The sequence below is a fragment of the Ciona intestinalis genome, chromosome 1, assembly GCF_000224145.3.
Source record: "Ciona intestinalis chromosome 1, KH, whole genome shotgun sequence".
Lineage (NCBI taxonomy): Eukaryota > Metazoa > Chordata > Ascidiacea > Phlebobranchia > Cionidae > Ciona > Ciona intestinalis.
Genome location: NC_020166.2, coordinates 801531 through 815482, shown reverse-complemented (window position 1 = coordinate 815482; position 13952 = coordinate 801531). Strand labels below are relative to the sequence as shown.

General features: G+C 35.3%; 2 protein-coding genes across 2 annotated transcripts; both read left to right on the top strand.

Moving 5' to 3' along the window:
- The first annotated feature begins 775 nt into the window (after positions 1-775).
- LOC100175690 lies at positions 776-3234 on the top strand. Its single transcript, XM_002127894.4, has 5 exons — positions 776-948; positions 1419-1454; positions 1734-1859; positions 2411-2559; positions 2861-3234. Exons 1-5 carry the CDS (start codon positions 855-857, stop codon positions 2957-2959), a joined length of 504 nt encoding a protein of 167 aa, XP_002127930.1. The 5' UTR covers positions 776-854; the 3' UTR covers positions 2960-3234.
- Positions 3235-5351: 2117 nt separating this feature from the next.
- On the top strand, positions 5352-13305 carry LOC100178010. Its single transcript, XM_002127875.4, has 10 exons — positions 5352-5555; positions 6159-6230; positions 6864-7005; positions 8343-8503; positions 10435-10516; positions 10818-10874; positions 11275-11408; positions 11987-12137; positions 12560-12697; positions 13096-13305. The coding sequence occupies exons 1-10, from the start codon at positions 5521-5523 to the stop codon at positions 13099-13101; spliced, it is 978 nt and encodes a 325-aa protein (XP_002127911.1). The 5' UTR covers positions 5352-5520; the 3' UTR covers positions 13102-13305.
- The last annotated feature ends 647 nt before the right edge of the window (positions 13306-13952 follow it).

Genomic DNA, 13952 nt, shown 5'->3' with positions numbered 1-13952 from the left:
TGATGTAACAATATACTTTAAAATAAGAAATAATTAACTGATTTCGAAATGGTTTTTAAAATATTTTAAACGCATAGGATAAGCCGCTGTGTTATACAGCTAAAACTGGTAAACCGTCATTTTGGGACTATCCGCTTACTGGCGCTGCGGAGCTATTTAAATTTCGTAGCAGTTTTTTATTTTAAAGAAATATTTTTGTTTTCCTAAAATATTCCACAAAAGTTCAAACAGCCATATTTTGCGGCTACCCGCTTTAAGTTGTGACGTCACAATATAACCGACCAAGCGGAAATGAACAGGTACATCGCGTGTAGCGTTACAATTTGTGACGTCACAATAGCTTTTGTTTATAACGCTGGCCCACGTAATAGCAACAGTGTGTGTTTGCTTATTCATCGCAATGAAAGGACAGTGTGGCTATATAGTTAGCAATAGAGAAGCCGCTATTGTATAGCTAGGTTTTACTGAATAGAGTGTTTGGCTTTATTTTGTTTAAGTTTAAACATAGGGTTAACAGGTACAGTAGACTAGTTATAAGAAGGTAAGCCTATATAGACAGTGTCTCTATAAGACACTATAGATATCAAGGTACTGTAACATATGCTATGTGTTATAGTTTCGTCATGGCTAATAGACACACCACTAAATATACTCAGGTTACAGATTAGGCTGCTAGAACGTGTTAAAGGTTGGTAGTTAGGGGGCAGGGGTTTGCGGTTATAAGGGTTAGCAGATAACGTGGGGGCTGGTTGTTCACCAGCATCGAATGTTTGAAACTTTTGATTTTCTTTATAAGCAGGCCAGGTTTTGAGGACACAGTTTTATTGAATAAACTTCAACTAAATTGAATAACAATGTTCTTGAAGAAATACGGCCTTGTCGTTTGTTGCTGGTTGTTGGTGATCAATGTGGCAGCCGACCTTAATATACCATTTGGGTTAAAACAAAGTTAGTATAGTTTATGCATATGGGCTTTATGTGAATATATTGGGGGGAAGTAGTTAATATGAACATTATATGATGTTTGCTTATTATACCTTTTACCCGGAATTTAACCCCAAAAAATTCAGAAGAAAGATGGCACTTGTAAACGCGTTATAATAAAATACACAGTTCTGGAATTAAGCGCTTTTGATATATTCAGGTTTATTGAAAAAGCGTCCAGGTTGTAACGAAATACACTTTAAAGTTTAAAGTTCAAACCCATATTCGCACGAAATGATTGGGTAATGGGCCAATCCTGGCCGAAATCCTTAAAACCCCCGGCACGCCAGGCTGCGGGACCTCAACCCACATAGAACAGAATACAAAATAAATTGCTTCATCATTATCTGGATTAAACTAAAAGTAGTTTTGTGTATTAGATTTTACATGAAATGTTGTATTTGTATGTCTTTAATCGTTTTTATTATTTGCAGGCGAATATTGCAAACTCTGCAAAGTAACTTGTGACGGTAAGTTATTGTAACTAACATAAATTGTATGTTTTTTATAGAGTGCTATGGGTAAGATGGATCCCGTTATCACCTAATATTCCATATTTCCTGGTCGTCTTAATTAAGTACAATTAACAACGCCTTTATAGTTGTAAGGGAATATAGTTTATTATAGTTATATAAATATTCTTCGTTTACTACCAATGGGACGAACCAAGCATGGACCATTTTACCCCAACCTACCATATCACGAATACAGTATATTTTTTATAAAGATTTAAATATGTATTCACGCAGGCATTGGTCGTTTCAAACGTGAGGGAAATAAAGTTTCAAACCTGGATCAAGTTTGTTCAAAGAAATATCTACTTTTGGAAGGTGTAGAAATGACCAAAGCTAGAAAAGTGTGCGAACACATACTTGGTATGTTGGTGTGATCTATAATTGTGGTTATTGAGTATTCAACTTGAATAGGTAACTGATTTATAGCATAATGCGTTTTTAACGTATACTTGTATCGTAGATTAAAAATGCTTGCGCGTGGTTAGCGCGCATGTTTCTAGCCCAGAGTTTTAAAACTATACAAGTAAACATTATGTTTCAGTCAGGTTAATGTTTTTATCTTGGGTAATTTAACATATAGTACTGTGGGGGAAGATGGGACACCTTTAGCACATAATATTTAAATATTCTGATCGTGGTTTAAAGAATTAATTTAATGTTCTTTTTTGCTAACAAACGGGACGAGGAAATAAATTGAAAATGTGTCCCATCTTCTCCCACCCTATTATATATGTTTTAGTTGCCCATCTACTCACACTATATCCTTATAAAGCTTCAAGCCACATAAACTGTGTTAAAATTGTCCCCCGCCAACTACCGGTCAAACACCCCTTAGGATTAAACTTCCCTGTTCAGTTGAACTTCTAAAACATTACAATGCGTGTATACCTTACAACCTGTATTATATCCAGAGGAATACGACGACGAAATGGAGAGTAAAGTCTTCACTACAAGTGACATTGCATTCAGATCATGGTTGTGCAACGAGAGGTCTTATGCATGCATCGGGTTGAGGAAAGACGAGCTTGATATAACGGCTAAGAAACCGATTGAATTGAAGGTGACCGTCTGACGTCAGCAAAAGTGACGTAATAAATAATTATATCACTATAAATCGTTTTTATTATTATTATTATTTGTTTCTGGGGCGCTTACAGTTGGGCTAAGATGGGACATGTTTTTATTTTTTTCTTGCACCCAATTTAGCAAGAAACAAATACTTTTAAAAAATTTATAAAACCGTATCTCTAGGGCGTTGTTAGTTGCATAAAACATCTTTCGAAAAGACAAATAACAAATATTATTATCTTCATAGCACACAATATATTATAATATACTCAACGTTTATTCTCATGTTCTAGGCAGACGAGTTGACAGAGGACGAATTGGTTGATCTTCTAATGAAAGACAACAAAGGCAGAGTCATGTCTCCACGTTATAACAATAAAGAGGAATTGTGAAAGAATTAGGCATCTGGATATTTCCACTGTAGGGTGGGGGAAGATGGGACACCTTTATAAATTTTATTTTCCTATTTAATAGAAAACAAAAACATTCAAATAATCATAAACCCGTATCCCAACGTCTCCCAAAAACCATTGTTACTTGTTCAAAACATGATCCGAGTATTTAAATATTATATGCTAAGGTATCCCGTCTTCTCCCACGGTTCTTCTACTGTAAACTTTATTGTAATATTTTGTAGAACAAATAATAAAGAGATTTATATTTTGCACGAGTGTTAATATTATATTCTGTTTATTAATTTACATTTATAAAAACTTATTTTTCTAAAAATGCGACAAATTATGAAAACTTCTCTAAAATGTGGAAGTTATATTATACGAGCAAAACAGTTTCTTTTTGACACCTTATAATTTACTGCCCGGTGGGTTTTTCTCTCTCTGCTTTGCGTTTGGTAAGGATAGTAGCGCGTGCTCATGTAGTAAACACATACCGCGACACGCTGATATAGCGGACAATTCGGTCGGATTACTGTCTGTGGATGTGTATTTATATCCTTCTTGTAGGAAGAAAAAGTAAATCTGCTTCACAATAAACAATGTAACAGACAAATATTTTTAAAGTATTAACGAAAAATTAAACCATGATACGTTTTCGGGTGGATTTTATGCTGTACCATCATCAACAAAGTCTATACCTCTGGTGTATGTATGCGTTCCATGCTCTAAGTAAAAAATGATTACAATAAAAGATTAAGTAATCGTTTCATTAGGGCGTTCAGCAATACACTAAGACAGTTTATGAGTATACGGTTATATAATTCTTTAAATATTTTTTGTTCACTACCAAATGGGGAGGATAAAGTGAATGAAATCATGGTCCATCTTACCCCAACTATCATATATTTACAACTTATAAAATTTTTTAACCAAATGCATTCAGGCTCATTATATTGTTAGCGTAGTAAAAGCAATGGAGTAGGATAGTAAACCAAAACACGACCTGTAGATCAATCCCGTTGGGCTTATTAGAAATCTACTTTCGATCTGCGACGTCGCCTAAGGGCCGTGTATATCATATGGTTCGTCTCGTTGTTCACTGCTGTGTGTATCTTGTATAGAAGGATGTCTTGTTAACGTATTGATTACCTATATTGCTGCTTGCCGATCTGTTGTAAAAGTGAGACGGTGGAATATAAAGACAGTATAGGTTGTGCTGAAGCAAAATATTCAGTTCAGTTTCGCAATCAGACATCGCAGCATACGTATACTCGCTTTTGCTCTTTGGAAATTTCAATAGCAATTCAGGTCAGTATGCGCGCAATCATAGTAATGGGACTCTTCAGTTGGATTAGCGACGATATCTGGTGTTTTTATCCGTCTTTCAGGCTGGAAAGCTCATGATGTGAAAGGATTCTTTAAGCAGCACAGTCGTATATTACGATGTCGAAGTGTTTTGTCTATAGGTGCAAGCCCTTGCCGCAACTTTGCGTTTAATATTTAATGAAAGAGAAACCGTCGACAAACAGTCATAGAAAAGATAGGATAAACTATACAATGTTGGGGATGCTCTAATATTAACGGTTAGTTAAAGATACTTTGTATCTATACGTTTTCTTGTAGTCTTTTATACAGAAAGATAGTCACCATATATAGGTAAACAGCAAATGTTATGCTTGAAGCCCATGAGATATATGGTAGGGTGGGGTGAGATTGGACACCTTACATAATATCTAAATATCCGTTTCAAACAATTAGCAACGGCCTATGGGAGTCGTGGGGATACGACTTTATAATTTATTTAATTTCCTTTGTTTACTACTAAATGGGACAAAAAAAATGAAAAGGTGTCCCATCTTCCCCCGACCTACTATATGCCAGTTACTTGTGGCTTAACTTCTTCGCTTTTAAGGTTTTGAGTCATTTGTCAGATGTCTCCTCATGTATTAGTTACGGGCACGCTCTTGATTGAAAAGTCATAAATTATACAAACTTCAATTCGCCTGAAATGTACTCGACGGCAGGTGATAAATAATGCATTAAGTTCCTTCACGTATCAACTCGTCGGTAAAAGCAACGGGAAATCAAGTTGCTTTATTTCAGTCTGGCTTACTCAGTAGGAATGTAACTTATTTATCACCGCGTGACCGGAAACGACAGTCGCTTTAAGAGTATGTATTCTGTTTCATACACATTGTGCCCGCTTTCGAGTTACCACATATGTAACTTGTAGGTAATTTTTCATTATTGTTTTTTTTATTTAGTTCTGCAGTATTATGCATTTATTGCATTTTTAGCAAGTAGTAGTAATGAGCTAACTTTGGCATTTTGCCTCGCCGTGGTACTTTGCTCGTGTAATAGATTCAACCAGCATCTAAATGTTAGTAGCCTACCAACTGGAAAATTAATCTTAGCTTACCTTCTTTTACACCTTTGTCTTTATATAGGTTGAGTTAATAAATAGGTGATTTAGTTTTGATAATGACTGACTTTACTAACGGTGGATAATTCTTTACCTTCTGTGAAGCAAAATGGAAAGCAAAAGAAAAACATGAAAAATGCAGAATAAGTCTCCTATCATAACAGTGCAAGAGTGAGTCTGTTATTTATATTTACAACTGGAATTTAAGTAATGACTTATACGTGTATACGGTCGTTGGTTTAATAGTATTATACTTTATAAGCGCGTCGGCATTGGAAACAGTGTCCCAAATAATACAATTGTTGTTTTAAAATGTCAACTTTTAAAAGTTTTTGGGAGCTTTGTTTGTCATTTCATATGCTACAATGCTTTTTAAAGTCTGATTTAAATATTTAATTTTTACATGTGTTTAAAACGAAGATATTTCGTTCATAAGCTATATATATGCCCAACGTGTCAGCATTTTTCGCTTTTTATTGAGTGTCATTTGGATAGAACGCCGAGGTTTAGGCGGAAGAGCCAAAATACAAATACAGTTTGTGGGTAATAAGAAACAACTTTATCACATAATTTCCAAATATCCTGATCCTGTTTTAAACAGTCAACAATGGTCTATAAAAGTCGTGAGGATACGGTTTTATTTTTCTTTGAATTTTTTTTTGTTTACTACCAAATGTGACAAAAAATAAAATGATAAGATGCCCCAACTTCCCCCAACCTACTATGTATATATGCTTCGTGTTTCATTATTGAATCTCCCATACTTCCATATAGGCCACCAGAACACAACGAAACCAAAGCAGAGAAGCAAGCAAAGCCAACGAGAGGACGAAAATCAATATCTTTGTAAGTATAACTCAAAAGATACAATATTATAGCATGCTACATCATAAAACTATAATAACAAGGACTAAAATAAAAATCTTAATTTTCTATAGTATTGTTCTGTGGGGTAATATGAGACACCTTTATCACTTAATATCCGAATATCCTGATCATGTTTTAAACAATTAACAACGGTCTATGGGAGTCTTGAGGATACAGTTTTATAATTCATTGAATGTTCATTGTTTACTACCAAATGGGTAGAGAAAATAGAGAGAAAGATGTCCCGTCTTGTCTCACCCTACTATATATTTTTATTGTGGGGTAAGATGGGATACCGTTAGCACCTAAATCCCATATTTTATGACTATGTTTTGAACTCACCCCACAATACTATGTAGGTATTTATCATCTTTCAATTACTGTTTGAACACATCTATATCTATTAATCAGTTTTGTTATGCTTATTGTAATTGGTATTTTAAACTAACGAATGTGGAATTCAACACGTAAAAAATAGCATTGCAAGCAAATACTATAGCAATGAAAATGTTATAAAATGTTATAACGCTTTTATAGAAAAAAAGTAAACATTACACAAATATTAATAGCATATTTACAGAATTGCTTTAAACGTAAAAGTGTTTAATTCAGGAATAGACAGAACACTGAACGTCTGGCACAAAAGAGGAAACAGTTCGATATCAATCGGGTTCCAGACGAAACCAAAAACCTGGAGGACACCGTTTGTAATATTGATACGAACTACCTTTTGGTATCGCTGGGTTTGTTCAAGGTAAATATATATAGTGTGGTGTAGCCTATATGGGTGAGGTCCTCTATGCAATTAGGTAAAAAAATAAATGAATGAATGTAACTTACTTATCCTCGTGTGGCTGGAAAACAACAGTCGTTATCACACGGGTTAAAAACCTCGTGCCAGCTTACGAGTTACCATGTATGTTATTTTGTGGGTGATTATGTTTTTAGATTTTTGAATGTTTTTATGTGTGGCTGATAATTTGGACAACCTATTAGTGACCATTAAGTTAAAGCAATTATTACCATTAAGGTACAACATTACAGAACACCACATAATAAATGTATATAAACAAATAATAAACATTCTATTCTCTATGGGTAAGGCGCTTGTTGGGAACCTAGGACTTAGGCCAAATTTGTCCCATTACCTGAACACTCAGTCATTCAGACCAGATTTGGTTCGTTCCCCATATAATAAATGATGGGTCTATATACAATAGCTAATTTGTACATGTAGACACACTGACACACACATGTATAGCGCCTGGGGGTAAGGTGGATACAATTATACACCTAGATTGCTTGCATACGTTTGAAAAGTTCGTATTTTCCACATGCGAAGTATGTGTGCTACTCGTGCTTCATGTGTCACACGGCACCATGTGCCTTATGTGCCGTGTGTCATTTTATGTGCCCGGTAGTTCATTTGTCCCATAACATCGGAGTAAGACTTAATAAAAACAGACTGTCCAAGTCTCCAATTTAATATAAGTAATCGATTATCAAAATGTAAACCGCTTGTACGAACTCAATGCTTTGTCTTATTGACGATAAATCTATGTTGGGAATAATCAAGATATAAATATAAATTTATTTAGAAGATATCAATATGGTGAAATTGCAACTATTACCAGACAGAATAATGCTATAGAATATGTCACTGCCAGCTTTAAACAAACTGCACATATTGCATTTTAAAAAAGTCGTTTAGTGAATACCCCCCGCTTTTATTTTTGTTTTTACTTATGACATAAAAAGAAATAAAATACCAATTAAAATAGATAGCACGTTGGGGTACATGTTTTTTACCGTCTCATTCCCACAGTATTATATAGTAGGGTGGAGGAAGATGGGACACCTTGACACATAACAACCAAATATCCTGAGCGTGTTTTAAAGAATTAACATCGGTTTATGGGAGCCGTGAGGATAAAGTTTTATAAAAATTCGTTGAATGTTTGTTTACTACCAAATTGGAGGCGAAAATAGTTTGAAAAGATGTCCCATCTTCCCCCACCCTACTATATGTTTATACTGCTTAAAATTTGCTGTATAACCTTTGCTCTAATAATAATACTTTCGTCTCCGCAGTTGCTTCTGGTTGTTCCACTCCTAATAGTTGGCATCGTTCTCATAAGCATCAGCACCTCCAGGTTAAAAGCTACGGTGCCTACGTCAGAGGGTGATGACGTCAGAGATATGTTTTATTACGAGATCGTTCAAAAAGGAACGACATCTGCATACAATAATGGGTAGGATATTGTTCATTATATGTGTAAGGTTCTGGTGCTACGAAAACCTATATGAAAAAAAATCAAGTCCAACCAATTGTATAATAAGCAATATAGTAGAGCGGGGTAAGACGGGACGTCTTTAGTACATTGTATTCAAATATTCTGTTCGTGTTTTAAACAATTAACAACGGTATATGGGAGTCGTGAGGATACGGTTTTATAATTCTTTGAATGTTCTTTGTTTGCTACCAAATGGGACGAGAAACTAGAGTGAAAAGGTGTCCCATCTTCCCCCACCCCACTATATATATTTCGCCTAAATGACATCGTCGGTCTCTCTTCTCAATTTAAATAAGATATTATGATGCCCTTTATAATCAGTTGGTGTAAGCGGCATACGTGTACAAAAGGAAGAATCTATATGTTTTGTGCTTTGTATGTGCGCATGTTTTGAGAACATATTTCCTTACAAGCATCTACAATAGATGCTACAGACTCTTAGTTAAAGTAACGCAGTACGTAAAGTTGGTAAACTGTGTAGTGTAATCCTTTACAGTTCCCTTGAAGTGTTTCGTCGTAGAACCTTACTCATATAGCGAATATAAATTTTTAATACTCTAGTTTTCGAGTCAGTCACTTTCATAGATCGCAATGTAGATTTATTGTCTCACTCTTAAGCAGTACACTGCCATGCAAAAGCTTTGCCGGCATCGTTACTTAGGCTCTTACGCTGCATGTGCATAATTTATGGAGTCCCTGGTTTACTGACAACGCTGCATTACAAATAAAGCATAGAATGGGATAACAACACATGCTAATCAATAACGCCAGAAAGACGTTCATGCCACTAGTCTATGAATGTAAATGTTAGCTTTCAAAGGAATGATATATATATATATATATATATATATATATATTGCGGGTGTAAAAGATGGATGCCGTTATCCCATATTTCCTAATTGTGCATTTAACAATCGGAAACGCCTTTTTAAGAGTCGTAAGGATATGGTATATAGTTCTGTAAATATTTTTGTTTACCCCAAATGGGATATTAAAAGAGAACAAAACGTAATCTATTTATAAATATTCTTTGTTTACTCCAAAATGAAATGATAAACAGGATGAAAAAATAGACCATCGTAGCTCAACCCAAACTTTGTCAACTATACTTGGCCTTTTGTTGCGTAGATGTATTTTATCATTTCTGCGGAGAACTGTATAGTTTGTATACGTGGTACCTCATAAGCTGACACAAGGTGTATGGAACAGAACACTGGTGTTATAACAACTGTCGTTTCCCCGCAGTGCGAGGATAAATAAGTTACATACGTGGTAACTCATGAGCTGACACGAGGTGTATGAATAGAACACCTGGCTTGGGCGACTGTGTTTGCTCATATCCGCAAGGTTAAACAAGTTGCATCATGGCCTACGGAAGATATATCTTTATTGGGTCATGGCTGCATTTATTCAATCGTTCATTTATACCACGAGTTTGGCTTTCTAAACGTCAAATCAATAATGCATAAAATACCCATTCATGTGGATAAAGAAAAGCTCATTGTACGCTTGAAATTAATAGCGATGAAGTCATCATTATGTATTTAATACCGTATCCGTGGAGTATACTCCTTATTTTTATGCACTGAAGGGATTGCGATTGTATGTTTTCTAATCGTGTTTTAAATCAAAAATCAACAATTAACAACGCTTTTTTGGAATCGTTAATGTTACAGTTATATAGTTATATGTAAGTATTATTTACTTACTACCAAATGGAACATTAAAAGGGGAAAAATGAACATATGTCTCATCTTACACTTGATTGTATTCGTAAAAACACTGGTAAGAATCATGTTAATGTTCTTTTTTTAGTACCAAGAGGGACGATAAAAAAGATAAAACATGTACCGTCTTACCCCAACAATATATTCTGTATTTTTCTGTAGAAGTCCCACCTCTACCCCTCCTACTTCAACGAGAAGAGGGCTTGGAAACGATTCCATTGCTCCTGTATGGACAGCAGTTATGGTATGTTATTCTCCTGCCATTGCTCTTAGCAAAATATGTGAACGTACTTTATGTTAAACAACAACTTGCTGGGCAGAAATATGTCTAAATCAGCCATATACAGAAAAACACACAATTTCACAAATGTGTATACAGCAAGTCGGAAGCGGGCACGAGGTGTATAAAACAGAACACTGTGTTATAACGCCTGTGATTGCCCCACCAAGCGAGGATAGATAAGCTACACATTCATGAGTAGTTAGCGGAAATTACAACTAATTTATTTCCTGAGTAATAAGTTATTAATTATTTTACTTTCTAGATGGCTGCATCAGCTGCCACTGACTTTATAACAGTGTGGAAACGACGAGGCTTCTCGGTAAGTATTCTGATGGTCTGATAAAGCTTAGCATTTCTGTTGTATATCCTCATGGGTAGTTTATATTTGTCAAAATTAGGGTCACCTACTACAGTAGTAATAGCTATAGGGTCATCTTGTTGCTATAAGTGTTGGCGTATACGTGTCATTCCCATGGAAAAGTCATTATAAAGACTAAATGGTCTTTGAAAGTTTAACAACCTTGTTTTCATTCACTTTTATCGTCCCATTTGGTAGTAAACAAAGAATATTTACAGAATCGTATAACCGTAACCAGCGGCTCTAAAAGAGCGTTGTTATTTGTTAAAAGCTTGATTAAGAAATATGGGACATTATGTGCAAACGGTAACCATCTTACCCCACAGCAATATGTATATGATTCTTTAAATTACCGTTACAGATCGTCGTTTACATGCTCGTATCGACCGTTTCCTTCGTCGCAAGTATCCTCTGCATTGAATACGATCGAATAGGATTAAACAGGATCACGTCACAGCCGTTTGCTGCATCTAATACAGACCTTCAATTCCGACTGTAATGATTCTTAAGCCTAACGGCTGATTCTGTAGTAGTAGCGTTCACTCTATTATAATAGGGTGGGGGAATATGGGACCTTTTAACTCTATTTTCTCGTCCCATTTAGTAGTAAACAAAGAACATATAAAGAATTATATAACCAAAACCGCACGGCTACCCCTTTGGTAATTGTTTTAAACACGATCAAGATATTTGGATATTAAGTACTAAAGGTCTCCCATTTCCCCCACCCTACTACATATTTTATTCCTAAGACTAACACATGCTTTTTCCCTCCTGTGTATTTGTATATATACTCTTGCTGTCAATCGGTAATCATTTTGTTTTGGATATATAGTAGGATGGGGAAGATGGAACACCTTTTCATTCTATTTTCTCGTTCAATTTGGTAGTATACAACGAACATTCAAAAAAATGTAAAACCGTATTCCCGCAACTCCCATAGGCCGTTGTTAATTGTTTAAAACACGATCAGGATATTTGAATATTATGTGTTGAAGGTGTCTCCCCTCACCCTAATATAACATTGTTTGTATTCGCCATGTTTACCATATTCTGCAACTTTTGTTTTTCAGCTATCTTTGCTGTGTCGTAATCGCGGCGATAGGTGTCGCTACAGGGCTGCTTACCATATACGTTGGTACCCGCATGGCAGCGCTAGAGCAACGTAGAATGTACATGGAGAGAGAGGGACAAGACGCCACCTTACAAAAGAAAGATAACCCGGTAAACTAATTGTGAATTTTGTTTAACTGGAGCAGACAATTAAGCAAACGTGTCTGTTAGATTATTTACGGTGTATATTTAAAATAATTCGATATGTGACGTTTTGGACAAGACTCTTCCCTTATGGGTTGTCCAAATTATCAGCCACAAACATGAAAAATAATAATATCAGACATCAATAATAATGAAAAAGGTATACATAAAAAAATATTCGAAATAAAATAATATTCACCAACAAAGTTTCATAAGTAGTAATCGTGAAATTGGTAGCAGCACCGAGCCTTGAACCTGTTACGTATGAGCTATAGGTCAAGCACTCTATACAACACCGAGAAAATAGTTTGCCAAAAGAGCATTAATATATTTATCCCATGCCTATATAACCGTAACAGTATTCTAATGGTTTCGTTTTTTCCTTTTAGTTTCCCTTTTGTTTGCACAAAATAGTTCGTAAATTGAATTGCGAAGCGAGCACTGATTCAATAACTTCATTTAACTACGACTCCGAGTCGCTAACGATTCACAATGATGTAACTTCAGACATTGAAAGCAAGCATGAAGTGAGTGCTCAAATTTAATATAGTAGGGTGGGGGACACCTTTTCAATCTATTTTCTTGTCCCATTTGGTAGTAAACAAAAAACATTCAAAGAATAATAAAACACTATCCTCACGGCTCCCATAGACCGTTGTTAATTGTTTAAAACACGATCAGGATATTTGGATAATATGTGCTAAAGGTGTCCCATCTTCCCCCACCCTATTATATGAATGATTTAAGGTAACTTATTTATCGCGTGTGTGGCTAAGCAAGGTCAGTCGTTATTCAACACGTATGCCATCTTCCCCACCCTACAATACATTCACATTCTTAACTTTTATACAAAAATCTATAGACAGTGGTTCTATAGTAATCCTAATACCTCGTACATTCGAACTAACAAACATTCATTTTATAGAATTGAAAAGACGAATCTTTTAAAGATTATCTAAAAACGAAGATCAACAGTTGACAGTTAAAAAACCACAGAAACTTCAGGATGATGCGAAAGCCCTTTATATTTGGACTACTTGAACTGTTATACTGGAACTGTTAAAGCATCGGTACTGATTTTATCAAGAAAATTTACGTACGAATACGAGGCCAATTAAACATTCTGTCAATTTTATAGACGTTTTATCTTATTGTAAACCTATGGCTATTCTATAAGGTTTTACGATGGAGCACGCTTAGACCTGAAAGTTAGGCCAGAGTTTGTTCATTACCCAAAACAGTACATGTTTTAGAGTGAGTTTTCAGACTGTGTTTTAATTCGTAATCGTTTCAATTTATCGTTTTAACAATTGCATGTAAAAGTATGGGTATTTACCCGCTGCCGAGTATTTATATAGTAGGGTGGGGGAAGATGGGACACCTTTTCATTCCATTTTTCCGTCTTATTTGGTAGTAAACAAAAAAACATTCCCAAGAATTATTAAACCGTATCCTCACGACTCCAATAGACCGTTCTTAATTGTTTAAAACACGATCAGGATATTAAAAAATTATGCGCTAAAGGTGTCCCATCCTCCCCCCCTGTGGTAAATATAAATATATATATATATGTAAATAGTAAGGTGGGGTAAGATGGGGCACCTTTTTAACAACGGTCCATGTAAGTCGTGAAGATACGGTTATATATTAATTCGTTGAATGTTCTTCGTTTATTACCAAATGGGACGAGAAAATAGTATGAAAAGATGTCCCATTTTCCCCACCCTACTATATCTTCACGGGCGGGTATAACACGTTATTAATTTTTTCGCCTTTTTTTTG